Below are 27,814 nucleotides of genomic sequence, written 5' to 3'. Positions count from 1 at the left end.
AACAAGAACCGCAAGTTTATTTTATGAACGTAGCCACCTTTGGCTCAGCTAGCTCGCCGTGTTCAGCACAATTCGTTAAAAATTGTAATGCTAGTGAATATAGCGAACAATACCCAGATGCGTCTGATGCTATAAAACGTAAGCATTACGTTGACGACTATCTGGATAGTTTGGACAACGAGGAAGAAACTATAAAGAGAGCGGATGAAGTAACGTTCATCCATTCAAGAGGAGGGTTTTTAATCAGAGGTTGGATGTCCAATTCGGAAAAAGTTATTCGGAAGTTGGGTGAATTAGAGTCCGCCGAAGTGAAGGAGTTTGCAAATGAAGTCTCTGGTGGATCGGAAAGAGTTCTTGGAGTCTTATGGAAACCCCGTGAAGATGTGTTCACGTATTCGGTAAAATTTGTAGACACTCCTGAATGGCCTACCAAGCGGGCCTTATTGAGAACCGTGATGAGTCTCTACGATCCGTTAGGATTCTTGTCTCATTTTATAATCCACGGAAAAATCATCATTCAAGATGTGTGGCGAAGTAATACAAACTGGGATGAGAAAATACCTGAAAAATTGAAACAACGTTGGAAACAGTGGGTGGATCTTTTCTCTGCATTGGAGAAGACGAGAGTACCGCGATGCTACTTTCCGGGGCAGCCTACTTCTGAACTCTCGAACATCCAATTGCACGTATTCGTGGATGCTAGTTTAGTGGCATTTGCTTCTGTTGCGTATCTACGAGTGGAAGTAGCTGGTTTAGCACATTGTTCACTGGTGGCCGCAAAATCAAAGGTGGCTCCACTCAAACTAACTTCAGTGCCACGATTGGAACTCCAAGCTGCGGTTCTCGGTGCTCGATTGGTGGAAGAAATATGCGCGACGCACTCTCTACCAATTGCAAAAAGGTTTGTTTGGACAGATTCCAAAACAGTGATGGGATGGATAAGTTCTGATCAACGTAAATATCGCCAGTACGTAGGTTTCCGGATAGGAGAGATTCTCGAGAAGACAAATCCCAGAGAGTGGAACTGAATTCCATCCGATTTAAACGTCGCTGATGACGCTACAAAATGGAAAGGTGAACTAAGTTTGGAGCCGGACAGTCGATGGTTCCGTGGACCCGATTTTTTATACACGAGTGCCGAGCTTTGGCCTTCATCGGGAGAAGCAAATTTTGAGACCGACGAAGAGCAATGTACAAAATGGGTTATGGAGCATCATGTCTCAGATTCAAGAATCGATTGGAAACGATTTTCGCAGTGGCGAAGATTAATCCATACTTTCGGATACGTGATCCGGTTTACTGGTAACGTGAATGCGAAGGTTCATAAGGCCACTACAACTCAGGGCCCATTAGAGCAGCAAGAATTGGCATTAGCGGAGGCATGGGTTTTCCAAACAATTCAGAAGGAGTTTTACCCACAAGAAATAGCTGCACTTCAAGATCCGAGAGAAACGAAACCGAGTTTAGATCGCAATAGCAAATTGTTCAAATTATGTCCATTTCTGGATGCCAATGGCGTTATGCGTATGGAAAGCCGGATCAGTCAAGCAGCGTTTGCGTCCTATGATACCAGGAACCCTATAATCCTCCCACGTGGACACTATGTCACGGATCTCGTAGTCATGTGGTATCACTGGAAGTTCCTGCATGAGAATAAAGAAACGGTGGTCAATGAGATGAGACAACGCTTTCACGTATCAAATCTTCGAATAGTTGTACGACAAGTAGCTAAAGAATGCCCCTGGTGCAAGATCGTCAAATCCGTTCCGAAGGTGCCGAGAATGAGCCCTCTCCCAGCTGCGAGATTGGGAGCATTTCAGCGTCCATTTTCATTTGTGGGCGTGGATTACTTTGGCCCCATCACCATCAGAGTTTTGCGGAGTAATGTTAAACGTTGGGTGGCATTATTCTCTTGTTTGTCCATTCGTGCTGTTCACCTAGAGGTCGTACACTCTTTGTCCACGGAATCATGCAAGATGGCAGTTCGACGTTTCGTGGCTCGGCGTGGATCACCGTCCGAGATATACAGTGACAACGCAACAAATTTCTTGGGCGCTAGCAACGATCTCAAAAGTGAGAGCAAAGGGATCAATCTACAGTTGGCTGATACATTCACAAACGCTAATACGAAGTGGTTGTTTATCCCTCCATCATCGCCCCATATGGGTGGAGCATGGGAGCGAATGGTACGCTCCATCAAAGTAGCTTTCTACGCCATTTCTACTACGAAGCTTCCTACGGAGGAAATGTTTGCCACGGTATTGGCTGAAGCGGAAGGAATCGTCAATTCAAGGCCCTTGACCTTCATTCCACTTGACGAAGACAATCAAGAAGCTTTAACACCAAATCATTTTTTGCTCATGAGTTCCAATGGGGTGTTGCAGCCGTCTAGAACGATCCAACACACGGAAGCTGTATGCCGTAGCGATTGGGATTTCTGTAGGAGAATGATTGATTTGTTTTGGCGAAGATGGATAATTGAATATCTGCCTACGATAACTCGGAGAACCAAATGGTTTGGAGAAGTGAGACCGATGAAAGAAGGGGATGTTGTAATCATAGTCGATGATAAGAAACGCAATGGCTGGGTTCGAGGACGAGTTTTGGGCGTACGTGCCGGTCCAGATAGTCGAGTGCGTAAGGCATGGGTACAGACTACTGCAGGAGTTCTTCTGAGGCCAGTAGCAAAGCTGGCTGTATTAGATCTGAGTCCTAGTAAAACTGGTCTGGTGAGAGCTGACCAGTGTTACGGTCCGGGGAATGTTACGGCGTTTGAGGAAGAATCAGCAAGTCCCCTAGTTCCTACAGTTGATTGTGTGTGAGTCGTCCAAAAATGACAAGGTAGAAATGACAGATGGTAGAAAAACGATAGTCGAAGAAAAAGAAAGTAGATTGAATTGAATAAAGAAAGTAAATTTAAGGCATACGATAATAAAAGAATAATTGTTGAACTAAAGAAGATAAGGCAACCAAATGTAAGTAGGAAATGAAATGAAATATTTACGTTTGAACTTATCGAAATAAATAGCTTTTAGCAGTTTCCATAAAAACGCTGTTTTTTCTGCTCAAAGGAGAGCTTTGATAACTTCTCGTTCAACAGGTGACTTCAGATAAATGGCCAGTTCGCACATTGGCGACCGTGGCAGATTTTCTTGCTTTTAAATTGGCAGGGACTAAGCGAACCAGTAACTATGGCTATTGGGAATCACCCAATGTGTGGCTGTGAAAAGATCGACAACCGAAATAGGTGGAAAGAATTTTTCGTTTCTTTGGGAGAAAAAATGGCTGCCAAGCGAAGCGTTTCCATGGCATTTTGTGTGTGTGTCGTCAGTGCTCGGTTAGTGCAATGGTGATTTTTTAGTTGGGCATATTTGGATTAATTCAACAATTAAAAAATTAGACAGTGAGCAATAAGAGTGATTCGGCTCGGGATGAGCATCAGTCATATTTATGACAAGCATTGAGGTGTTTTGAGTTTTTTAGACTCGACAATTGAAACAAAAAAAAATCGTTTCTTTGGAAGGTGAAAAAAAAATGGCTGCCAAGCAAAGCGTTAGTACTGTATTTTGTGTGTGTATTGCTCGTGCTCGGTTAGTTCTATGGTGATTTAGGATTACTTTTAAAAATGAAAAATCTGACAGTGCATCGAGCATCGAGGCGTGTTGAGTGTAATTTCTCTCCTTGATTACTCGGGACGAGTATCGTTGAATCATTTCAATACATCGGGACGAGTATTGGTGAATTATTTCAATAGCTCGGGACGAGTATTGATGAATTATTTCGATGGCTCGGGACGAGTGTTGGTGAATAATTTATAAGCTCGGGACGAGTGTTGGTGAATTATTTCAATAGCTCGGGACGAGTATTGATGATATATTTCATTAGCTCGTGATGAGCGCTAACAAAGTTGATTAATGGCTTGGGACGAGTCACATTAACTGTATGGTAGTTCAGAACGAGCACTAGTGTTGCTATACTGCCATAGATCGTGACAAGTAAAATATGAGTTCGAAGTTCAGGAGTTTTCAAGTTCGATATGTGGAAGTGGAAAATGATTATGTTGCGCGTGTTTTGTTGAAAATTGATTAGGAAATTTTCTGAAAAGGGTGGAAGTTATTGAGGAAAAATCTTTTCTTTATTGAATGTAAAAGTGAATTCTGCATTAACTCACGTGTGTGTTTATTCATTTTAAATTTTCAGACAAGTTCAACATCGGAGAATTCCTAACTGCACGATTCACAATGTCAAACCCAGGTAAATATGTTCTGGCTCCGGTATACGAGAGCGATAATTCGTATGGGTCAGCAGACGACGAAGTGTACAGTCCGGGAAAGTACGTCCGTGCCACTAATCCAAATGAAAGCAGTGTCGGTTGCATATATGATTCACAAGATGACCCCTACGCCGCTGTGGTTGATCCGGAAATGGAAAATCGGGAACTGCGAGAGAAAGTGTTGGAACTGGAGAAGTCTATTGCTGAGCTTGGACAAAATATTTCGAGAACTTCGAAATTGCTGCTTCCTTGTCGAATGTATGCGATCCGATCAAACGATCCCAGCTGCTTCATATATCCATTGGTGATGAACTTCAAGGAATTGTGCGTGCAGCTAAGTTGCGCCCTGTCTCCAACGATCCAAGTTGCTATGAAGTATTTATTAAGAACATCGACGTATATTTGAGGTCATTAACCGACACCTCAGCTGAACACGATATGTTTTCGTCCATGCAGCAGAAGGAAGGAGAATCAGCAGTCAATTTCTATGCCCGGTTAATAGAAAAAGTGTGGCTGTGTGGTTACAGCGCAGCGGACCAAGATCGTTTTGTCCGAACTCAATTCCTTAAAGGGCTGAGGAATCGGGAATTGGCTAAAGCAGCCAGGACATATAACTACGATACAACTTTTGTTGTTCAGTCAGCAACTCGGGATGAAGCGCTCCATCACTCGGAGAATCAGCATCAATCATGGCGGTGTCTCAAGGTTTCTCTCGCGATACTGGGCTGAAGCGTAAACACAGTAATGTGAACAATAGAAGCGTTGGATCCAGGTGGAATCAAATTGGAGGAGGAACGAGGATGGCTTTGCAGCGTCACCAGCGATGCTCAAGATGTAATCGGGCAGCCCACGGTAACCAACAGTGTCCGGCGATAGACAAGAATTGCAACAGCTGTGGACGTCGTGGCCATTTCTCTGCAACTTGCCGACAGAAACGAGTCAATACTGTGCAGGACAGAAGACTTGAATCTGGCTCTCCCGGTGAATTTAATTCATCACAGGTAAAAACTGATGAGTTTTGATTAAAATTTTGTAGTAAATAAAATCTTGTACAAATATCACACTTTTGGCCTTTTTAATTCAACGTGGCTCTCTCTCTCTTTTTTTTTGTTCCTGCATTTCAGCAAATTACCACACTCTCCCTCGAAGACGTATTGGTCGACTGTACCGTTGGATCTTCTAAGGCTATAAAATTCCTCATTGATTCAGGGGCAGACACTAATGTTATTGGTGGGAATGATTGGCACAGTCTTAAAGAACAACTGCAAGCTAGAACTGTAATACTTGATCCTCTCAAGTTGGCAGGAAACAGAGGTTTGCGTGGGTTTGCCGCCGAACGACCAATGGTAGTTGAATGTGCTTTCCGAGCCAAAATTCAGGCAATTGGTTGCCAAACGCCGGCTATTATTGCAGACTTCCTGGTGGTAGAACAAGGTCGTTGTTCGTTGCTTGGTAGAAGTCCTGCTAGTGACATGGGGTTGTTGAAGGTAGGAATTTCTTCTTTTCCCTTTGTTTCCTAAGACCTTAAACCACTGGTCATTTCATTTAGGTAGGAGCTGACGTATTTAGATGTGGGCGTGTTGAACAGGATCAAGTGTTTCCAAAGATGCCAGGTGTGAAGATAAAGTTCTGCGTTGACAGCTCCGTACCACCTGAGAAAAACGCATATTATAATGTCCCGGCAGCATACCGCGAGGCTGCCAAGCTCCGATTGAAGCAGATGGAGGAACGTGGAATTATCGAGAGGGTTAATAGTGCACCGGAATGGATCAGCGGCATGTCGGCCGTACCAAAGGGAAAAGACGATTTTCGCCTGGTCGTCAACATGCGTGCGCCTAACAAGGCAATCAAACGTCAGTATTTCCGACTACCCCTATTAGAAGAAATGAAGGTGAGGTTACATGGAGCAAAATACTTCTCTAAACTTGATCTATCGAACGCCTACTATCATCTCGAGTTAAATCAAGAGTCACGAGATTTGACAACGTTTTTGGCAGAAGATGGGATGTATCGGTTTACCAGACTTATGTTTGGGGTAAACTGTGCTCCCGAAATATTTCAACGAGAGATGTGTAGGATTCTAGAAGAGGTGAAAAACAAAATCGTGTACATCGACGACATACTTCTGTTTGCTGAAACATTACAAGAACTCCGAAAGACAGTAGCTCATGTATTACGCATTTTAAGAACGAATAACCTCACACTCAATACGTCCAAATGTGAGTTCGATAAAACGCGCATTAAGTTCCTTGGGCATGAGTTGGATGAAACTGGTTTCAACATCGAAGAATCTAAAATCAAAGACATAAGGAAATTTCGTCACCCGAGTACCACATCCGAACTCCGGAGCTTCCTTGGATTGGCTTCGTTTGTAAGTTCATATATAAAGAACTTTGCAGACATATCTTCACCATTGTGGGCTGTGGTATCTTCAAAATCCTGGAAATGGGGACAAGAACAAGAGCAAGCATTTGAGTTGGTCAAAGACCGCATCGTGCACTGTACAATTTCACTTGAATATTTCTCTGAGAATGAAAAAAAACAGTTGTATATACAGATGCCTCTCCCAGCGCTTTGGGAGCAGTGCTGGTTCAGGAAGATGGTGAGAGAACACCCCGAATAATTAGTTTTGCATCTAAGGCTCTTACGACCACTGAGAAGAAATACGCCCAAAATCAGCGGGAAGCTTTAGGTACCGTTTGGGCAATGGAACATTTTGCATACTTTTTGCTAGGTAGACATTTCACTTTGCGTACTGATGCTAGAGGGATAGCTTTTATTTTGAATCGATCTCGGGAGACCGCTAAGAGAGCCTTGACGAGAGCTGATGGCTGGGCTTTGAGGCTAAGCCCATACAGCTATGATGTAGAGTTTGTACGTGGATGTGAGAATATTGCTGATCCTTCTTCACGTTTGTATGACGGGAATGATGAAGCTTTTGATGAGGAGACTAGCCCGTGGGAAATCGCGCATCTTCAGGCGAATGCTGTACAGTTCTTGATTGAAGCGGAAATTAGAGAGTCTACTGCACACGATATCACACTTCAACAAGTATTGGATTCGTTGGAATCAGGAGATTAGCCTAAAGAACTGCAGAAGTTCAAAGCGGTTTCGAATGATCTACACGGTAAAGAAGGAATGCTTATAAAAAGTGGTTGTGTGGTTGTTCCTAGTGAGCTAAGGGAAAAAACTTTGACTGTAGCACATTCAGGGCATCCATTAGTAGCAAAATTTAAAAGCATCCTGCGCAAGCGTGTTTGGTGGCCTGGAATGACCAGGGACGCTGAAATATGGGTGAAATCTTGTATTCATTGTGCCGTAAACGGGAGACCGGAGCGTAATACTCCGATGGAACGCACGTTTGCACCGAAAGCTGTTTGGGAGACCATCGCGATGGACTTCAGCGGGCCCTACGTGAAATTTGCGGGAATATCCATTTTAGTAATCATCGATTTGAGATCCCGGTACGCAATCGCCCAACCAGTTAAGTCCACCACTTTCGAGTATACCAATGATTATTGATTGGATGATGTGTTCGGAAGAGAAGGGTTCCCTAAATCTATAAAAACGGACAACGGTCCTCCGTTTAATGGGGAAGAATATTAACAATATTGCTCAGATCGTGGTATTCAAACTATTTTCTCGACACCGTTTTTCCCCCAGCAAAATGGGCTGGCAGAAAGCTTCATGAAAGTGGTGAACAGAGCGATGTCTACAGCAGTTTTAAATGAAACCAGCTACGCGGAGGAGCTTCAAAATGCAATTCATGCCTACAATGCCGGAGATCATTCAGTCATAAAAATTTCACCAGAAGAAGTGATGATGGGTCGAAGAATCAAACGTGGTTTGCCATTACTTGAACATGGGAAATCGGATTTCGATGATCGGTTGCTGGATGCAGAAGATCGGGAAGTAAAATTGAAGAGTAAAAGGCATGACGATCTTCGGAGGGGTGCTAAGAGTAGCACAGTCAAACCTAGAGACACTGTTATTATAGAGCGTCACACAAAAGGGAAAGGTGATTCTAGATTTCATCCCAAACGATTTACAGTCGTCAGAGAGAAAAATGGTAGCTTGCTGCTTGCCGACGAAGAAGGTCATACTGTAAAACGACATCTATCACAGACAAAAAAGGTTCAGATTTGGAGAGATAATTCGCGAACAAACATCAAGAAACCAGGAAATGCTGAAACATCTGAGCGACCAGCAAGGGACACAAAAGCTCCGTCATATCTCTCTGACTATATACACTCGATGGAAAATCAGTCCCTTTAAGCATGGTTTTTTGGCAGACTTATCTCACTTCTTAACTAGGCGAACCTAGCCAGAATTTTCACCTGCCCCCGGGCTTCTGAATGCCAAAGGGGGACTAGGCTCTGCGGAATGCACGTATCTGCATGCTCGTGCTGTTTTAGTCCTGACCGAGGAATTGTCGAACAATCGCGCAGGTGCTAAGGATGATCGACTTTTGGATGCCGGCCAATTCCTTCTCGATGTTCAACACCTTTAGCGCTTCCAGAAGTGTCTTCGGGATAATTCCAGTTCCAGAGAGAACGACTGGAACAATTCTTGGGACCTCCCTTAGCCCCCACAGTTCCTTGAGCTCCACGGCCAATGGTCGGTAGTTGCAGATTTTGCGACCGTGGGTCTTCTCCAGATTCTGGTTCAGTGGAATAGCGACATCGATGATGGTGACTTTGCGGTCGCTCTTGTCGTAAACCATTATATCTGGGCGGTTGTGGTGGATCGAGAAGTCGGTCAGAACAGTTCGATCCCAGTACAGCTTGAAACGGTCATTTTCCAGGACAGGTGCAGGCAGGTACCGGTAGTTTGGTACGCTGTCTTCCAGTAGAGCACATTGGAGCGCCAGTTGTCGATGAACAATACGGGCCACGTTGTTGTGGCGCTCGGTGTAGGCTGCGTTGGCCAAAACGGGACAGCCTCCCATAATGTGCTCTATGTTTTCACCTGGTTGATGGCACATCCGGCAAATGTCATCAACGTCTTGATGCCAGACGTACCGCCTGCAGTTTCTCGTCGGCATTATCCTGTCCTGGATGGCTATCATGTCGGCTTCTACTACTGAAGAGAGTTCACCACGCGTTAGCCACAGATTAGATGCGGCCTTGTCGACGTGTGGCCGGTCCAGTTGATGGCGGTGGGCACCATGCACTGACTTCTGCTTCCAAGCTGCAATCTTCTCCTCCACTGTCTGCAGATTGCAGTTGAGTTGGTACTCCGCTTGCGCCAAGTGCAGAGCGCTGTATCCTCTGTCGGCGGCGCAGACCGCCCGATATAGCGCGTTTTGGTTGGCGCGTTCTGCGAAGTACTCGCGCAGTTGTCGTACCTGGGCAACACACAGTGCAGATATGTCGACTATTCCAAGTCCCCCTTCTTTACGTGGCAGTGAAACTCTCTCCAGTGTCGATTGAGGATGGTGCATTCCGGCCTCTTTAAATGCTTTCCTCATCCTCCTCTCAAGGTCCTCTAGGTCAGTTTTGCTCCATTTGACTACACCAAAACTGAAGGTCAGCAGGGGAACCGCGAATGTGTTGATCGCGCGTACCTTGTTCCCCGCGTTGAGGAAAGTCCTCAGGACACAGTTCACTCGACTCAAGAACTTGTCTCGCAGCTCCGTCTTGATGTCGGAGTGGCGAATCCCGGTGAGCTGTCGGAATCCAAGATATTTATAGGATTCGCCACGAACCATGTCTCTTATGAACTCGCCGTCATAGACCTCGTAACCTCCGGATTCGGTAAGCTGCCCTTTCAGCAGATGGACACAGCGGCACTTGTCGAGGCCGAACTCCATGCAGATGTCCCTGCTTATGTCTTCGACAACCCGGATAGCTACACCTAGACGCTGACGTGAATCAGCGTAGACCTTGAGATCATCCATGTAGAAGGTATGGGTCACTTCTTCGTGGGCGCCGTCGCCATACCTTATTTTATAGCCATGACCGTTTCTATTGAGCGTCCTACTGAGGGGGTTCAGTGCCAGACAAAACCAAAGCGGGCTGAAAGAGTCGCCTTGGAATATCCCCCTCTTTATCTGCAGCGTTCTAGACTGCAACACATTTTCCCCATCACTGAGGTGCAGAGACGTGCTCCACTGCCTCATCGCATGCTGCAGGAACCTAACGACGACGGGATCAATTTTGTAGAGCTCCAATACCCGGACGAGAAACGAGTGAGGTATGGAGTCATAAGCCTTCCTGTAATCGATGTAGGCCATACTTAGGTTCCGCTGGTTATATACCGCCTGGCCGACTATGGCTGCGTCGATGATGGCCTGGTCTTTGCAGCCATGCGTATTTTTCCTGCATCCTTTCTGCTCTTCTGCGATGATGTGATGCTGTTCGCAGTGAGCAGAAACTTTGGCGGTAATTATGCTGCTCAGTATTTTGTACAGACTCGATAGGCACGTTATCGGTCTGTACTTTGATGGGTTCAATGTGTTGCTGTCTTTCGGGAGGAGGAAGATGACGCCACGGGTGGCGAATTCAGGAAGGTTGTGTGGGTCACGTAGCACCTTGTTGAAGCACTCAGCTATCTTTGGATGTGCGACGGTCAGCTTCTTGTGCCAAAAGTTCTGGACACCATCGGGGCCCGGTGCTGCCCAGTTCCTCAGGTACCGCGAGGCTTCGCGGACATCGTTCTCTCCGACGATGATAGCTGGCATCTCTCCAATTTCACCACAACTCTCCTCCTCCCGTCCTCACCACATTTGCCCGTCGCGATGTTCTACTGGGGTCTCCCAAATACCAGCCCAGAAGTTCGTCACATCGCTAATATCTGGCAAACCTTCGCGGTAGTCGGGCTTCTCGTCGCTAATGTGGTCGTAGAACGCTTTCTCGTTATCTCTGAACATCCGATTTTGTTCCTGGCGCTTTGCAGAGTCAGAGTGACGTTTCAGCCGTTTTGTAAGGACGCTCAATTGCTGTACCAGTGTGTCGAGTTTTTCCGTCAGCTGGTGAGCTCCCAGCTGGCGAAGTTCAGTAGGCCGCACGATCACAGCAACTTGGCGACATAATTTCGCCGATCTGCTGCCTCTTTTGTACGCCATCAGTCTTCCAATTGCGGCGCGCTTGTTTAGGATCCGTTGCTCCAATCTCCTTCGCCATGGAGGCTCACGCCTTTCACGGAGATGTTGGAGCAGTCTGCCTCTTGGCCTAATACGGTATCCTAAACTTTTGGCGGTCGCCACAGCAGCACAGTAAACTTTCAGTTGCAGCTCCTCCATGTTCTCAGCATCAACCAAGTGCAGCGGAAGAACGTGCTCGTTCATGAGCTTTACTGCACTTGTCAGCCTGCGGGAATGCTGCAACTTCGGGATCCTGGGGTGCGACAAAGGGTCCGTGTCGCGGAACTGTGAGATCGCCTCGTCGTAATGGAAGACCAGATCGCGTAGTAGTTGTTGATCTGGCTGTGGGTCTTCCGGCTCAGGGGGTTGTTGTACTGTGGCCTCCACTGGTGCTGATTCGCGTGCCCCACTCGCGAATGAATTGCTCAGCCGTACTGAACTTCGTCTCGACACATCGCTTGCTCTGCTTGTTCTGGAGCTTAGTTCTCTCTGCACCTGCTGCTTGATCTCGTCGACAAAATTTTTATATTTTATTTTATTTTCGTGAATTTTTTTTATTTTAATGGTAATAAAGTCAAATGTTCAAACTTAATTTTTTTTTATTTAATTTATTTTCAACTGGCTCAGCAACGTTAAGCATCAATGAGCCGTGTTTATGTATAGGGAAAAGCCTCTGTGAGTAGAACTATGCAAATGTTCTTTCTCATAAAGGCATAAAAACCCTATGATTTTTTCAAGAAATAGAACAATATAAATAATTATACAACAATTCATTATGAAATATTATTTAAGACTTCTTCTTGAGGATTTTTTATAGAGAAAACCACCTCCTTGAAGATTGCGAGCAATTGCGTGCATCTGAGTATTTTTGAGTTCTGAGGAAAATAGTTGAAGAAAAATGAAAACGTTAATAACCATATATTATTGATAAATAATAAAAATATTCATAACAAAAAACAAAAAAGTTGGAGAAGTAAACGATAATCAAAAATAAAAGAAAAATACACACATACTCATACTTGAAAGTGTATGGATTTGAGGAAGTAATAAATCAACATAATTGCATCGAGATTACGAGTAGCCAGAACGTCACGGATCGAAACATTGAGTGGCATTCCCTTTTTGCGAAAATTTTCTATTAAAGATAACCTTTTATTTTGAAATTCAGAGCAATACCATACAATGTGATCAATATCGTGGTAACCTGTACCACAAATACATAGGTTACTATCACTGATGTTAATTCGAAAAAGATGTGCATTCGAGGAATAATGATTAGACATGAGTCTGCACACTACTCGAATGAAATCACGAGAATAATTATATCCTTTGAACCATGGTTTGAGGGAAACTTTAGGAATGATAGAATACAGCCACCGACCTTTATCACTACCATTCCAACTTGTCTGCCAACATTGAAGTGCACGTTCACGAGGAAAATGGAGATATTCATCAAAAGTAATTGGCCTATGAAATAACAGTCCTTCCGTAGCGCCCTTCTTAGCAAGAAGATCAGCTTTTTCATTTCCTGGTATCGAACAATGAGAGGGAATCCATACAAAAGTGATATTGAATGATCTACTTATCAAAACACTTAAAAGATGTTGGATTCCAGACAAGAAATACGAAGAATATCTAGACCTTACCGAACGAAGTGCCTCTAAAGAGCTGAGACTATCAGAAAAAATGTAAAAATGTTCAGGGGACAAGGTCTGAATATGTTGTAATGCAGTGTATATTGCAGCCAATTCCGCAACAAACACCGAACAGGGTAAACTAAGCTTACGGAATATGGAGAAGTTAATATTAAATACCCCAAAACCTGTGGAACCATTAAGACTAGATCCATCAGTAAAAAAATTTTTGGTTGAGTCAATATGTTTATATCTTGACAAGAAAATTGCAGGCATGACTATTTGGCGGAGATCACTGGAAATACCACTCACATAAACTTTCATTGACAAGTCAAAATTAATAGAAGGATTGAACAAAATTGAAGGAATGGTCTGGAAACCAAGTAAAGCAGATGAGCTTTCCAGGGTCAGAAATTCAAGATATAGCGACATTCGCTTAGATTGAGTGCCTAAGGTTAGCATTTTTTCAAAGTTTGTTATCACTATCGGATTGAGTGTTTCACAACGTATCAAAAAACGAAATGATAACTCGAAAAAGCGCACAGAAAGAGGAAGGATACCAGCTAAAATTTCTAGGCTCATTGTATGTGTTGACTGCATACATCCTAGAGCAATACGCAAACAGCGATATTGGATCCTTTCCAGTTGCATAATATGAGTACGGGCAGCGGACCTGAAGCAAAAACTTCCATACTCCATAACAGATAGAACGGTTGTTTTATACAACCTAATCAAATCGACGGGATGCGCCCCCCACCAAGTCCCTGTTATGGATCGGAGAAAATTTATTCGTTTCTGACATTTTTGTTTCAAGTAACCTATGTGTTTACCCCATGTGCCTCTAGAATCAAACACAACTCCTAAATACTTGAATGACGGCGAGTGCCTAATTGTTCTATCCAAAAGTTTAAGTTGCAATTGTGCGGGACGGTGTTTTCTTGAAAACACAACCATTTCTGACTTTTCAGAAGAAAACTCAATACCCAATTTACAAGCCCACTCAACCAAATTATCAAGAGAAATCTGCAAGGGATTATACAGATGAATACTGTCTTTGCCTGTTACCGACACTACACAATCATCTGCAATCATCTGTCTCAAAGTACAGTTTCCTGATAAACAAACATCGATGTCATTTACATAAAAGTTGTAAAGGATTGGACTAAGACATGAGCCTTGAGGAAGGCCCATGTAGCTAATCCGTAAAACTGACGAAGGACCATGGGAAAAACTCATATGTTTTTCACGCATTAGGTTAAACAAAAAACTATTTAATTTTGGAGAAAACCCATTTAGATGAAGTTTTTCAAAAAGAACCTCAATGGAAACTGAATAAAACGGTCCCTTGATATCTAGGAACACTGATGCCATTTGTTGCTTACTACACAAGGCTATGTCAACCTCTGATGAAAGCAGAGCAAGACAATCATTAGTTCCTTTACCTCTACGAAACCCGAACTGCGAAGGTGAGAGGAGGTTGTTGGATTCTATCCAGCTGTCTAAGCGACATAGAATCATTTTCTCTAATAATTTTCGAATGCAAGAGAGCATTGCAATTGGTCTATAAGAATTATAATCAGACGCAGGTTTACCAGGTTTCAGAATAGCTATAACTTTAATCTGTCGCCACTCATGCGGAACAACGTTCTGCTCAAGAAAAACATTGAACAATTTTAACAAACGTTTCTTCGCATTATCAGGTAGATTTTTCAATAAGTTGAATTTGATCCTATCTGACCCCGGCGCCGAATTGTTACATGACAGAAGTGCAAACGAAAATTCAGCCATACTGAACGGAGGCGCAATATCATCAGATGTCTCCAAGAAGGGAGGTGGAGCAGGTGCTGAGTCTGGACATATCTTCTTGGCAAAGTCAAAGATCCACCTTTCAGAATATTCAATTTGTTCATTTGAATGAGTTGAATTTCTCATTTGTCTGGCAACTCTCCAAAGAGTGCTCAAGGAAGACTCTCGGGAAAGCCCATTCACAAAATTATGCCAATAGCCTCTCTTTTTGGCTTTTATGAAGCTTTTGAATTTACGCTCCAGATAAATGTAATTGTCGTAACGTTCGCAGGAGCCTGATTTACGCCAATTCTTGAAAGCATTCGATTTTTCTTTATAGAGATTTGTACAATCTTGATCCCACCACAGATTAGGAGAACGTCTGCGAAACGAATTCCCAGGAAAACGTTTCGTTTAGGCATCAATAGCACTGTCATGAATTAAACCAGCTAGAAAATTATATTCTTCTAACGGGGGTAACTCATTAACTAATGCCACTGATTCTGAAATAATTGAAGAATATCTCTTCCAATCAATGTTTCTAGATAAATCATGCTGAACATTTATAGTTTCAGACGATTTAGAATAATTTGAAATAGAAACGGTGATCGGCAAATGATCACTTCCATGTGGATCTTGGATAACCTTCCAATGACAATCTAATGATAAAGAGGAAGAACAAAGGGATAAATCTAAGCGACTTGCGCGGCCTGATGAAGGAGCAATTCTTGTTATATCACCTGTATTTAAAACTGTCATGTTGAATTCATCGCAAAGATCATAAATAGAATTAGCTCTTCGATCATCAAAAGATTCACCCCAGCCAATGCCATGTGAGTTGAAATCTCCCAAAATAAGATGAGGTTGTGGAAGAAGCTCAATTATATTCACAAGGTTTCGATAATTAAGCATTGTACTTGGTGGAATATAAATAGAAGCAATGCACAAATCTCTACCCTTGATGCGTGCCTGACACGCAAGAATTTCAATTCCTGTGACTAAAGGCAGGGGAATCCTGTAAAATGGATAACATTTTCTAATACCTATGAGAACTCCTCCATAGGAATCATCACGGTCTAAACGAATAATATTGAAATCATGGATGTTTAATATATTGTCCGAACGAAGCCATGTTTCAGATAGAGCAAACACATCGCAATTCAAAAAATGGAGCATTTGCTTGAAAGAGTCAAGTTTTGGAAGAAGACTTCTACAATTCCACTGTAGAATAGTAGAATTCTCTGACTCATCCAATAAATTAGGCATCGAAATTAATGAAGGAGAGGAGGGGCCACTTTGCAACCATTTGTTCAGCTAACTGACTGATAGTAGGAAGCCAAGCAGAAATGAGACATTTCAATAAATCTGAAATTCCGAAAATATCAAAGATCCATCTAACAATTGAAGAAAAGCAAATACCTCCTGAAAATGATTGGGGTTCAGGAACCGATCGAGAAGCAAATCTGGGATGACTTGACAATTCAGGGAAATGAACGTCATAGTTAGTCCCCAACCAGGAGGGTTACTGTTGGAAGGAGCAGAAAAATGAGAAGAAGCTTCTGGTTGATTAGAGGATAATCCTCTTTTTTTAGCAGGCTTGGAGGAGGAAGTATTTTTTCTCTTCCTGGTTCTTCCCGCGATTATTGGATCGAAAGTAGTATCCGATTCATCATCCTCTGATAAAGCAGAGAAACGATTTTCTGAAATCTCGGATACCTGAGCTGCCTTGAGTATATCAGCAAAGGATCGCTTAGAACGATCTTTAAGTGACTGTTTAAGTTTAATTGAACGGGATTTGTATTTTGGACAGTCTTTAACTGTGTGAGGAACACCTCCACAAAGAATGCATTTATCAGCATCCTTGTTGCAAATACTTTCATCATGATCGACTCCACACTTAGAAAATTTAATTTTATTGCAACAGAAGGTTTTAGTGTGACCTAACTGTTTGCAATTAGTGCATGACATTATTTTGGGAGTAAATAATCGAACTGGAAGACGAAGCTTATCAATGAGCACATAATTTGGAAGAGCTGTGCCCTCGAAGGTGATTCTAAAAGAACCAGATGGGAAATATTTCTTCTCGTTGCCATCAATTATAAATGAATTCAGCGATCGAACTTCTAAAATTTTCACATGAGGAAGTTTTACATCATGAAAAATACCCTCTGCTTTTTCGAAATCTGCTAGTTGGAGAGATTTTTCCGAAACCACACCATCGATTTCAACAATGTGTGCCGGAATATACACTCGATATTCAGCAGTGAACAAAGAATTATTTACAACTGCGTTAGCGTCTTTACAATCCGAGAGCACAACACGAAGTTTGTCTTTATTAACTTTTGTAATCTCCAAGACACTTGAGTAATTAGATTTCAAGTCTTTACAAATTTGGGTCACTCTTAACGGTTTCCCTTTGGGACGGAAGAATACCACCCAACGATTTTTCGATGAACCCGAAACGTTCTGGTATTGTCGTATTCGAGAAAGATTCTTGGGAGGAATATTCTCAATGATTGGATGTTGAGGAGAATTAATTAGATTTTGAACCGAACTGAGTGAAACAGAATAAATTGTTGGCTGTGTCGAATTTAACTGTGATTGTTTTTTATTTTTCTTCGAAGGACGAACTTCAGAAAAACAATTACTAGGAGAAGCTACGATGCTCATATCAACATCGGAGGGTTCGTTCCCCTCCATTTAGATAGAATTGTGTAATAAAAATGAGAGCAGAGAGAGCATAAAATGCCTAACACTCACAGAAAATAAAACTATTATTTTTGTATATTTAAAAAAAAAATTAATTAATTAATTAAGTAACACAAAACAAAAACTTAGCTGTTTTATATTTTCCAGAGGCAGGGAATCTTCAGAAATCCTGCACCAAGGTTCAATACAGCGGGAAGCTTCACACACACCGAAAAACACTTGAAAATTCAAAATTCGTATATCTTCTTCGGGGAATTCCACTCGCTAAACAAATGGCTCCAATAACTTCACAACTTCTTCGAGAAATAGTCTTCAAAACACTGAAATGACATACAAGAAAAAAAAAATCACGAAGAAAATCTGCAATATTCGTTTTGATGAAAATTATACGTCACCTTTATTCCACGGCTTGCTGATGTAAACTTCATTTTTTTGTTCCCTCTTTTTTTCTGTGAGAAGAAGGAAGATGTGTGGCATTAAACTGCCAATCATACAATTACTCAACATGCATCATAATGATGTGAGAGTAACGACACACCATCCACTCACCCCTCAACCGTCGGTTTTCCGTTCGGTTCCCAACCAGTCCACTTCGTTGCTACACATCGTTCGTGTGGTGGGTGACAATAACCGAATGAAGTCAACATTTGCGAAGGCAGCGTTCTTGAGGTAAGTTGTGGCGGCAGTTGTCGCGCATCGGGTGACTCCAGATAAATGGCCAGTTCGCACAAGATCTTCAAATAATCGCGCTCATGAAAGAAAATAACGCGTTGATGAGCAAGCTGGTCGATAAAATTTGAATTGGAAATTGGAAATTTGAACCATATAAAACATGTTCAAAAAATCAAATGAATACAGAAATTGATGAAAAGTTTGCGGTGGTGGGTACCACCCAGTGAATATAGAGGGAGATAATGGGACAGTTTCCCTGTGATATTTACCGAAATGTACCATCAGTGCGTTTCTAATCCTGGATGCTGATGCGTTTTCGTTTCTTACTATCAATCCTCTTTGTGGTTGTTGCTTCGAATTTAAGGTTTGAATCTGGATCATCCATTTTTTGTTAATATGGTCATTGTGGTTGTTACATAGGTTATGTAGAATGCAGCAAGTTTTGATAATTGTATTGACATTATTTAGGTCGACCTCCAAACCTTTCCCGATTCTTCTGAAACGGGCCTTCAGATGGCCGAAAGCATTCTCTACAACCCGTCGGCATGCTGATAGATGATAATTAAATAACTTTTCATGCTCCGGCTGATCTACAGAAAATAGAAACGGCTTCATCACCTGGTTTGACAGTCTGAAAGCCGAATCGCCGATCAACAGTATCGGTACTACAACCCCTTCGATTAGTTTCGAATGCGCTTTAAATGTCTCGTTCGTGCAGTGTACTTTGAGTTTGGAGTTCTCAAAAACAGTTGAATCATTTGAACGGCCAGCAACTCCTACGTTGATATATGTGAACCGGTAACGATGATCCACCGCAGCAAACAGAATAACCGAATGCCATCCTTTGAAGTTATAGTAGTCGGTTGCCTCATTTTTTGGTACTTTGACTTCTATATGGCATCCATCAATGGCACCGTAGAATTGTGGAAACCCAGTTTCTCGAAGCCACCGACTATTTCTGATATCTTCTCCGAGGTTGGTGGGTATGCGTCAAACACTTCGTGTTGCACAACATCTACAACCGCATTGCAGATTTCAATGACCAGTTCACCCGTAGTTGTTCTTCCTACACCGAATAGACTTCCAATAGTTCTATATTCCGCTGACGATCCGAAAGCATACAGGGCAATAGCGATGCGTTTCTCCAACCGAATAGCAGACCGCCAAAGAGTATCTTCTCTTTGCAGGTGATGTAATTTTTTGACCAACAAATTAAACGTACATCTGTCAAACCGAAACGTGTTCGTGAACTTTTTATCACTAAACTTTGGTACTTCATCTTCCCAAAATCTAGAATTTTCTACCTGAAAGACCGATATAGTTAGAGAAATTAAAGTTGATATTCAAATGCATCTTACAGTTGACCACACCCTACGTTTTCGGGATTTAACCGGACTAGAGAGTAACGAAACGTATTTCCTGTAGAGCTTCCTAGATATCAAAGCTAACATCCTATATTTTCTGCTCTGCTTCAACAGCATTTGAATTTTTCTGTTATTTTGAATCATTTTCGTTCTGATTACGTTCAGCATCCTGAAGAAATAAAGATACAAAAAATAAACAAGCAAGAACGTTGACGGCATTGAGCTTCGTATTACGAAACGGGGGAGTAGGCATGACAATATGGGTTTGCAGAAGAAATGAACACACTTTCAAAATAAAAACTATGAATGATAATTATTTTTCCCAAATCAAATTAGTACTCCATGTAAATGAAAATCACTTTTGCATGCAAGTGGTGAAAAATATCATACAAAAATTATGTCTAAATATAATTTTATATTATAATGGTAAGTTTTGGTGAGAATATTTGGAAATTTATAGAAAATAGTTTAAATTAGGGTCAGAACAACGTACGTAGGCAAACAACGCCAAGAAAAAAATTTCATACAAATTTTAATAATTGAAAACTGCCTTAGGGTCGACTAATCTGATAGAGAACAGTTGGCCTCACACAAACTAATGTCGTATCCAGATGTCGACACCATTCCGTCGTCAACCCGAATGCAATAGATTTAAATTCCTGATTGTCAGTTTGACATGCGGTACAATGTACAACCAAAGTATGTCTGTCATGGTACGATAGTACCTGTACAACGCTGTACTCTTACAACGCAAGTACAGCTGTATGTCTGTCCCTGGTATAACATAGTTCCGTTTTTGTGGAAGAATTGGGGCGATATTAACTTAATCAACAGTTTGGCAAGTCAATTATCAACTTATAAAATTTAGCTCGCTGTTACGCAATATATTCTTTGTTCAAATTTATTGAAATAAACTTCACAACATAAGGGGATATTCTAATGTAGAGATACGAATTTTGGACGTTTTTTTCGAGCTCCGTAAGATTAAAACAAAGAGTATTTCTACGATCCATTATATCAATATTTGTTCATCTATCTTTTAACAATAAAACAAAAATGGAACGGACCAAAAACAATCATAACTAGAATAGTTACAAGCTGATGAAGTGAGGGGGTTCAGAAAAAAGTTGTGCCATGGCTTACACGATTCCAGTTGTGCCATGGCGTACACGATTGGTTATTTGAAACAAAAAAATCGCACAGATTCTAAATCAGTAAAGATGCCGCTATCGCATGAACCTTGGACAAGTCAAAAACATCTTTTTTGACAAAATGGCGGCCGTTAGAAAAACAAAATGCCGATTAAAACGTTTACCGATTCCTTTAAAATAGTAAAATTCCAAAAATGTCATTTTTTTAGATGATCATGCGATCGAGAGATTCATACAATTTGTATTCACATAAATTCGACATGAATCGGTTTAGTAGAACTTGAGATATCGTGTACGCCAGTTTGAAAAAAACTAGTTTCGAAAAAAACCCTTTTGAAGTTCATTGTTATGGACGTACTAGGTTAGATACCGCATCACTGAAGAGACTCGGTAAATAATGGGATTTTTAATATGTAGTTTCGAATGCCTAAAGTACAGAAATAGGAAGAAAAAAAATGTATGATTTTTTTCAATTTCTAGACTAGAATATTGCCTTAAAGGAAAACTTAGCGAAAAGCGCTATATAATAGTATCAATTGAAATAAACGTAGATTCATCTATCAAACATTGTTCAAAATAAGGTTATAAATTCAAGGTTCCCCCAATATGATTATGAAAACATTTGAATACATTTTTTCGTACCATGTGAAAATATTTGAAAAAATCACCTGGCATCCCTGCTCAAGAGGCTCAATGCCCTCAATACCAATGGGTACATATCGAGGTAGAGTAGTAGGCGAAGTGTATCTGTATTGGCTCATGAAATCAGTTAACTGTTTTTTTTAACAGATGACAATTGTATCGTGACTTATTTGGATTATTTATGTGGTACGTGGGGGAGTGAGAATGGCAATATCACTTTTATCCGTCTTTTTCGACGTTATTTCACAAATATTCACTACACGCTACTGCACATTAGTCTCATATTCAGCGAGAACTTTTGATAAATTACTTCCTGAAAATAGTATTTTCACATGGATTTGGTGGGCAATCAAAGATAAACACAACGACTGACGTCACTATTTGAGAAATAGTTATGGCAGCGCTCGCTATGTCACTCGAAACCAAGGAAAGTGAAGTGGAAGGTAAAACGTAATGTCAGAATTTCCAGTGGCGGTACAACGATCAACGCATTCCCTGAATCACATTAGCCGAGCCAGCTGGCGGAAGCATATGCATAAAGGTTACTAGGTTACTATTTTCAACGACAACTGTTTATTTATTATACTGCTTCAAATACCTTCGACGAAATCTAATGTAACCATACCAACGTCAGTAATAACATAAACAAATCCAAACTTTTCGTCTTGCCATTCCTCATACGTCTTTTCTAAATAGTGTAAATTACTGTTAACTCCACCATCTTGCTCGAAACTCTACCATCTTAATTATTTTTTTTCCAGGACATTAGGTCGTATGAATAAAAAGAAGTATTTACTTATTCTGCCCGTTTCCAAGTAAAGTAAACTTTCCTAGTATTTACTCGAATATGTATGAATAAAAGTTTACTTTACTAATTTGATTTTCGAATTCGCACATAGTTTTTACTTTGTCAAACATCTATCAACTGATTGTTTAGATTTCGTTTCAAAACGTTTTTTTTTTTGGACAAAGCGTGAATTCGCGATGAAAAAGTGTCGACGTCTGATGGCGACTTTCAATTAGGGACAAGATTTTTTCACCACCTGCAAACAAGTATTTTTCATTTAAACAGAATGCCAAATTGGTACGTGAAGGTTATTTTTCATTCATAATTTAAATTTTAAAAACGTGTTCATTCCGCCTGAAAATCAATCAATTTTTTTTACGCTCCCCTAAACTAGTAAACGAAGCTCAATGCCATCATCAATGAACATAGTTTTTACTTTGTCAAACATCTATCAACTGATTGTTTAGATTTCGTTTCAAAACGTTTTTTTTTTTGGACAAAGCGTGAATTCGCGATGAAAAAGTGCCGACGTCTGATGGCGACTTTCAATTAGGGACAAGATTTTTTCACCACCTGCAAACAAATATTTTTCATTTAAACAGAATGCCAAATTGGTACGTGAAGGTTATTTTTCATTCATAATTTAAATTTTAAAAACGTGTTCATTCCGCCTGAAAATCAATCAATTTTTTTACGCTCCCCTAAACTAGTAAACGAAGCTCAATGCCATCAATGCGGATCGTTAACTTGTTTAACTTCAAGCGCAAAATAGTAGCATTATACATAAATCGGATATGACATAAAAACGAATAATAGTGTTTTCAGATCCAAAGTATGCTCATGAGCATACTTGATAATAACGAAGTAAATACTTGATGAATGCTGTTTTATTCATACGAAATCAGATAAACATCCATTTTCGAAAAGTAAATACTTTGTTGTTTCTTTTATTCATACCAAACGTAGTAAAAACCAAAATGTATAGAAGTATTACTACTAGGTGGGCCAATCTGCTAAAACCACTCTGCAGCCATCTTGAAAGTCTACTGTGTTCTGTTTACAAATAAAACACAATACGTTTTTTTATAACCAATTTGCCATGTGATACGGCCATTTGCATTACAGACGTCTCTTCATTGAAAACGAATGATTTCAATAGATCTTTATTTTGCTTAATCGGGCATTTTCAACGCACGAAGACACAAGCACGGATAAAAAAGCAGATTCGCTGGAAATTGGAGAAATAATCCCGGTTGAAGTAAGTAGCTATTGGCCATCTTCGTTAATGTTTGTAATGTTTGCATTTGTTTGCTCTGCAGGCATCATCACATTCGTTTTTATACCGGTCCCACAACGAGTGGTGCATACATTTGGAGCTTCTACATATCTACAATATCTCCCGTAACGGCTCGTGATCTGCGTGTTTTAACGGAATATTTTAGATGTACTATTACTCCGGCACTTCCACCCTCAGTGGCCAGTCGCATCCCAGAAAGACGGGTGTCGCGTCCCTGTACTGAGTCCAAATCGTACGCTGAAACGCCAGATAGTGTTGCTACCAGCTAAAGCTAATGATCGTTCGTTCAATGGTGCTGCTGCTGCAGCTGCTACTGCCGCTCCAGCCAAAGGACTGTCCAAATATGAGGATGACCAGTGTATCGTATCAAAAATTGACAGTCGCAGAAATTTTGAAACGGGAACAAGGTTTGAAGAATCTTCAGGAAGAACTTCGCAACGAAGAAACTATTGAAGAAGTTGAAACTAGGATTGGGCGATCTTTATAAAAAGATCGATCTTATCGAATCGATTTTCCAAACGGCTTAGGAATCGATCAACTGATTAAATCAGTACTAAAGAATCGATCTTTGCTGAATCGATCTTTACCGAATTGATTTTTGAAAAATTAAAAGCTTTTTTTTTTGAATATGCATGTTCTATATGAATGTCGTCTTTTCTTTGAACAGGGAATACAAATTTCATATTTTTATTTGAATATCAAAAGCATTTTGTTTTGGTTCTCAGCATGAAGGCCATAGCCACAGGGCATCCATCTTGTGCTGTCAGGTAGTCGTTTTATTAAATAAATTAATTGAAAATAATTAGAAATTCAACAACTGCCCAAAACTCAGCTGACAATAAGAGCCAATCGTGCCATACGTTTGTCATTTAGTCGAAGCCGATTCTTAATTTTGGCGCCAGGCTCAGAAAACAACCTTTCGCCTGTAAGGGATGTCAACATCAGGTTTAGTGATCCTATGCGCAATCGTTTACAGTTCATCCCCTCAGTAACTGCTACTAGTTCCGTCTTTGTCAGCATTTGAACAGAAATAAATCGTAGAAGAGGCACTCCAAATGTTGACATTATGTTCAAAAAAATGTTGACATTTGGTGACATTTGGTGATATAAAAAACAAATTTACAAAAAGATCGAAAAGAACGAAAGCAACAAAATCGATTTTCTCGATTTTATCGAGTACAAAAAATCGATCCAAAAAATCGGAAATTGGAATGGAAAAGATCGATCTTCTAATAATCGATCCGAGATCGCCCAATCCTAGTTGAAACAGTCTAAATACGTAATGATGAAAGAAAATTTCATCGTGACTTCAAGTAATACAAACATGAACAACCCTCGAGCTTCGATACCAGTCCCCTAACGAAAGGGTTACTCAGTGCGGTCGCATTTCCAGCTCATTCGAAAAACATAAAGTCAGTTAATACAAATCCAGTCAGGTAAGACTTTTTTACTTTTCGTTTTCACATTCATCATTCCATCTATTCTTTCAGTTGTTGGTCGCCTATCAATATCGCGAAACTGCTTCAACGTTTACTTTTACATCCGGGAGGTACCTTCTATACCGCGACATATGTTACCTATTGGAGCAATCCGAACAGGGTCCAATCTAATCATCACACCGTCAGTGACGATAACTCCCACGAGTGCACCTTCGAATAGTGTAAAACTCAAAGCACTCTGATATCAGCTGGAGAAAACCTTGCTATAGGTATGGTATTGATTGTATCTGATGCCACAAAGTTAATTAAAAAATCGTGCACAGATCCCACCGCTCACACCCAAAATGTACTTCATTCCGAATGGATGCTGAGGTGGCTGTTGGGAGGATATACAATAATTCCGTGGATTAGTCAATGAGCTATTTTAGAAGAAAACAATACGACGTTCTTATAGAAGATTATTATAATGAATTTTCCCGGAGATCCTTCCAGCTGTGGGGACAGAAGGTGGATGTCGTCTTTTGCACATCAATTACAATTTGTCGTTCGGATTTCTCCCTGCGGCACGAACACATATGTAACGCAGCAACGGGACCATTTCTTGAACAGTATTTCTAATAATAATTCTCTGTCCAACAGATATTTTGGATCTACAACACAAGGTTCTAGAGGACATCCGTGCAAGAACATGCAAAGCAAGGATTGTTATAGTGATACACTTTCTCATTTGGAAGAGAAATTCTGTGAGTGCGCGTGCGAATGTGTTTTTACGAACAGGAAACCGATGAAGGGGCATTCTCTTGAAATTACGCAATATTTTCACGCATTTTTTCTGAGCGCATCAGTTGCGTAAAAAATGAAGTGATACTGATAGCAACTGCATGTGTAATTACTGGAAAGGTTTGCCGACCAACATACCTATTAGTAAACTTGAAGTATGGAAAGTATCGTGTTTGGGCATGTGTGCTTCGAGTTTGGCGTCGATTTACCACCGCTCGAGCAGAAGCGGCCGAGGTCACGGTAAAACCTTCCGGAGTAAAAGGTTCATTGCACTGATTCACATACGAACAAATGTTGATGGTTTAGAAAGGATACCAAGAAGGATAAGCTATGCTCTTGAGTAACATTGAATATGATGATGTGTATGAACATCCGGATGAGGACGCTGAGGACCGGCAAATGTTCTCGATACGGTCGAGATGCGAGCGGGAAGAAATATTGCAGAATTTATTAGAAAATTATTTCGCTATTTCGCAAAACCGATGGGTCGGAATAAGGTGATCAATGTAAAGTTCAGCGAGGATGATAGCGAAGAGAAAAATCTATAGACCAGAAAAAAGAGTTAGTGAAAAAAATTGTTCATTTAAGTACGTTAAACGTTCTTAATTCAAGCAGTAACGACACTGATTTGCTCATTGATTAGTAATTGAGCTGCTATTTGGATGAATAAGAGTGAACATACTATTTCGTAAATTTACATGTACATATTTAATAGAATTATGTATTTAAATAGAAGTAAACTTTTTTTATATAAACATATGTATTTCAGTATTTTGCGGATAATCGGAATAATTATCTGAATAAATATTGATCGTAATGACCTGAATATTCATTTTCGACATTCAAGATTTTATTTATTCCTAGAGATGATTCTAGTTTAATGATTGAAAAATATACTGTATACTGGTATACTTGCACTCTCAGTGGCCGAACGAGAAGAGAATGGATGGAGTTCAGGCAGCTACAAACCCCCCAGTGACTGTTCTCCCGACGGGAGAAAAAATCAACTGATTGGTCATTGGCGGAGGCTATGATAAACTCAAAAATATGGTAGGAGTGATCCGACCGACACCCGCCCGTGTTCGAAGTTACCGACGCGACAGACTTCGTAGGAACCGAATTCAGATGCCAATTGCTCAGCAATAAAATTAGAAAAAAAAGGAGAAACATAAAAAAAAGCCTTCTGCATGCTCACACAAAAACCGAAAAAGGGTAGCAAACATTCTATGGTTTCATTTGTGTATGTGCTATCTAGGGTATATCGATAACCAAAAAGCCTTGAAGGATAGAGTCGCTAGGTGAATGAACAAATAACATTTGAGAAAAATAGACGCATATTATTATTCGTTCTTCAAGCTTGTTTTATTTTCTGAACTGAACAATTGCTGCACACTACTCGATTTTCCAACGATTTTTAAGACCGATTGGGTCACTGCACTGAACCTGAAACGAGATGCGCAGCCAGTTGTCGTTTTTGTTAGGAAACCTGACGAGAAGGTACATGTGCCGATTACTCAACCGGCGCTAGAAGCAAACTAATCCCTCCCAACGTTCGAAGGTATTTTCACCAAACTTGTTGTGTGTCTCCAGTGTAATAAACCATTGTGTCTGCAGTGTAATAAACCCTTCCGGCGCGTATCTGTGAGTAGAAGAGGATGATGCTGCTTTGTTGACTACTGTTACCATTCACGACTGAAGAAGTGCCGATCCAACTGGAAGGAGGTCAAATACTTCGAACACTTAATTAATGCAAATGAAATCCACGACAGTTTCAACCATCTCCCAGATGCCAATTACTACTTTAGTAATGCTTGCACTCGCGTTGGTTTTCACCTGTACCAAATTCCATTACATGGCCGTCGTTTCACGCTGTAAATAGATCATCGTTAGCCGAGAATTCAAGAAATATTTGTTGTTGATAGTTCCTCACGCTTAATTTGTTTTCTGAATAGAACAAAACGAAATAGTTGAAAAAGTTTCGCACATATGTTCGTATGCACATATGTATTAGTGACTCCCTTCCGCATTTTTTTCTAAACAATCCCCTCTCACATTCCTCGCTACTCACCACTCCCCTTGCTAACTTACTGAAGATACGGACTCACCTTAGTAATACCAAGACGGGTCTATGGTACTAGGTGAGGCCGTTTCGTCACTAAGTTGGTTAGGGGAGCGGTATATGAAAACAGTACGGAAG

The 27,814-nt window shown here is 40.9% G+C and overlaps 2 protein-coding genes and 2 long non-coding RNA genes across 6 annotated transcripts; 3 read left to right on the top strand and 1 right to left on the bottom strand.

Annotated features, from left to right (window-relative positions):
• Window positions 1-1,205: 1,205 nt before the first annotated feature.
• LOC129773823 (uncharacterized) lies at window positions 1,206-2,822 on the top strand. The gene has a single exon (XM_055777474.1). The coding sequence runs from the start codon at window positions 1,206-1,208 to the stop codon at window positions 2,820-2,822; it is 1,617 nt and encodes a 538-aa protein (XP_055633449.1).
• Window positions 2,823-4,241: 1,419 nt separating this feature from the next.
• LOC129773822 (uncharacterized) lies at window positions 4,242-8,548 on the top strand. The gene is made up of 6 exons (XM_055777473.1): window positions 4,242-4,597; window positions 4,639-4,968; window positions 5,046-5,274; window positions 5,398-5,760; window positions 5,823-6,644; window positions 7,937-8,548. Exons 1-6 carry the CDS (start codon window positions 4,242-4,244, stop codon window positions 8,546-8,548), a joined length of 2,712 nt encoding a protein of 903 aa, XP_055633448.1.
• A 9,104-nt stretch (window positions 8,549-17,652) lies between these two features.
• On the bottom strand, window positions 17,653-19,333 carry LOC129779917 (uncharacterized). Its single transcript, XR_008743801.1, has 3 exons — window positions 18,427-19,333; window positions 18,035-18,234; window positions 17,653-17,934 (listed from the first exon to the last, which is right to left on the bottom strand). It is a non-coding gene; the product is annotated as an uncharacterized LOC129779917 (long non-coding RNA).
• Window positions 19,334-22,501: 3,168 nt separating this feature from the next.
• LOC129775761 (uncharacterized) lies at window positions 22,502-26,938 on the top strand. Of its 3 annotated transcripts, none has more exons than XR_008743008.1 (6): window positions 22,502-22,715; window positions 23,227-23,359; window positions 23,421-24,834; window positions 24,889-25,106; window positions 25,161-25,414; window positions 25,477-26,938. It is a non-coding gene; the product is annotated as an uncharacterized LOC129775761 (long non-coding RNA). The 3 variants fall into 3 exon arrangements; XR_008743009.1 differs by lacking the exon at window positions 22,502-22,715 and adding an exon at window positions 22,959-23,027; XR_008743007.1 differs by lacking the exon at window positions 22,502-22,715 and having other exon boundaries at window positions 23,055-23,359.
• Window positions 26,939-27,814: the final 876 nt, after the last annotated feature.

Source organism: Toxorhynchites rutilus, chromosome 3, assembly GCF_029784135.1.
Source record: "Toxorhynchites rutilus septentrionalis strain SRP chromosome 3, ASM2978413v1, whole genome shotgun sequence".
NCBI classification, from domain to species: Eukaryota; Metazoa; Arthropoda; class Insecta; order Diptera; family Culicidae; genus Toxorhynchites; species Toxorhynchites rutilus.
The sequence above is the reverse complement of the archived record's forward strand: the minus strand, read 5'-3'. Positions and strand labels throughout refer to the sequence as shown.

What these genes read in the sequence shown, in the direction of transcription:
- LOC129773822 (XM_055777473.1), top strand. Translation starts at nt 4,242, where the DNA reads ATGTCAAACCCAGGTAAATATGTTCTGGCTCCGGTATACGAGAGCGAT. An exon ending in AATCAGCATCAATCATGGCG is followed by an intron (nt 4,969 to 5,045) that starts GTGTCTCAAGGT and finishes CGTTGGATCCAG; the next exon opens with GTGGAATCAAATTGGAGGAG. An exon ending in GTGAATTTAATTCATCACAG is followed by an intron (nt 5,275 to 5,397) that starts GTAAAAACTGAT and finishes CCTGCATTTCAG; the next exon opens with CAAATTACCACACTCTCCCT.
- LOC129773823 (XM_055777474.1), top strand. Translation starts at nt 1,206, where the DNA reads ATGGAGCATCATGTCTCAGATTCAAGAATCGATTGGAAACGATTTTCG.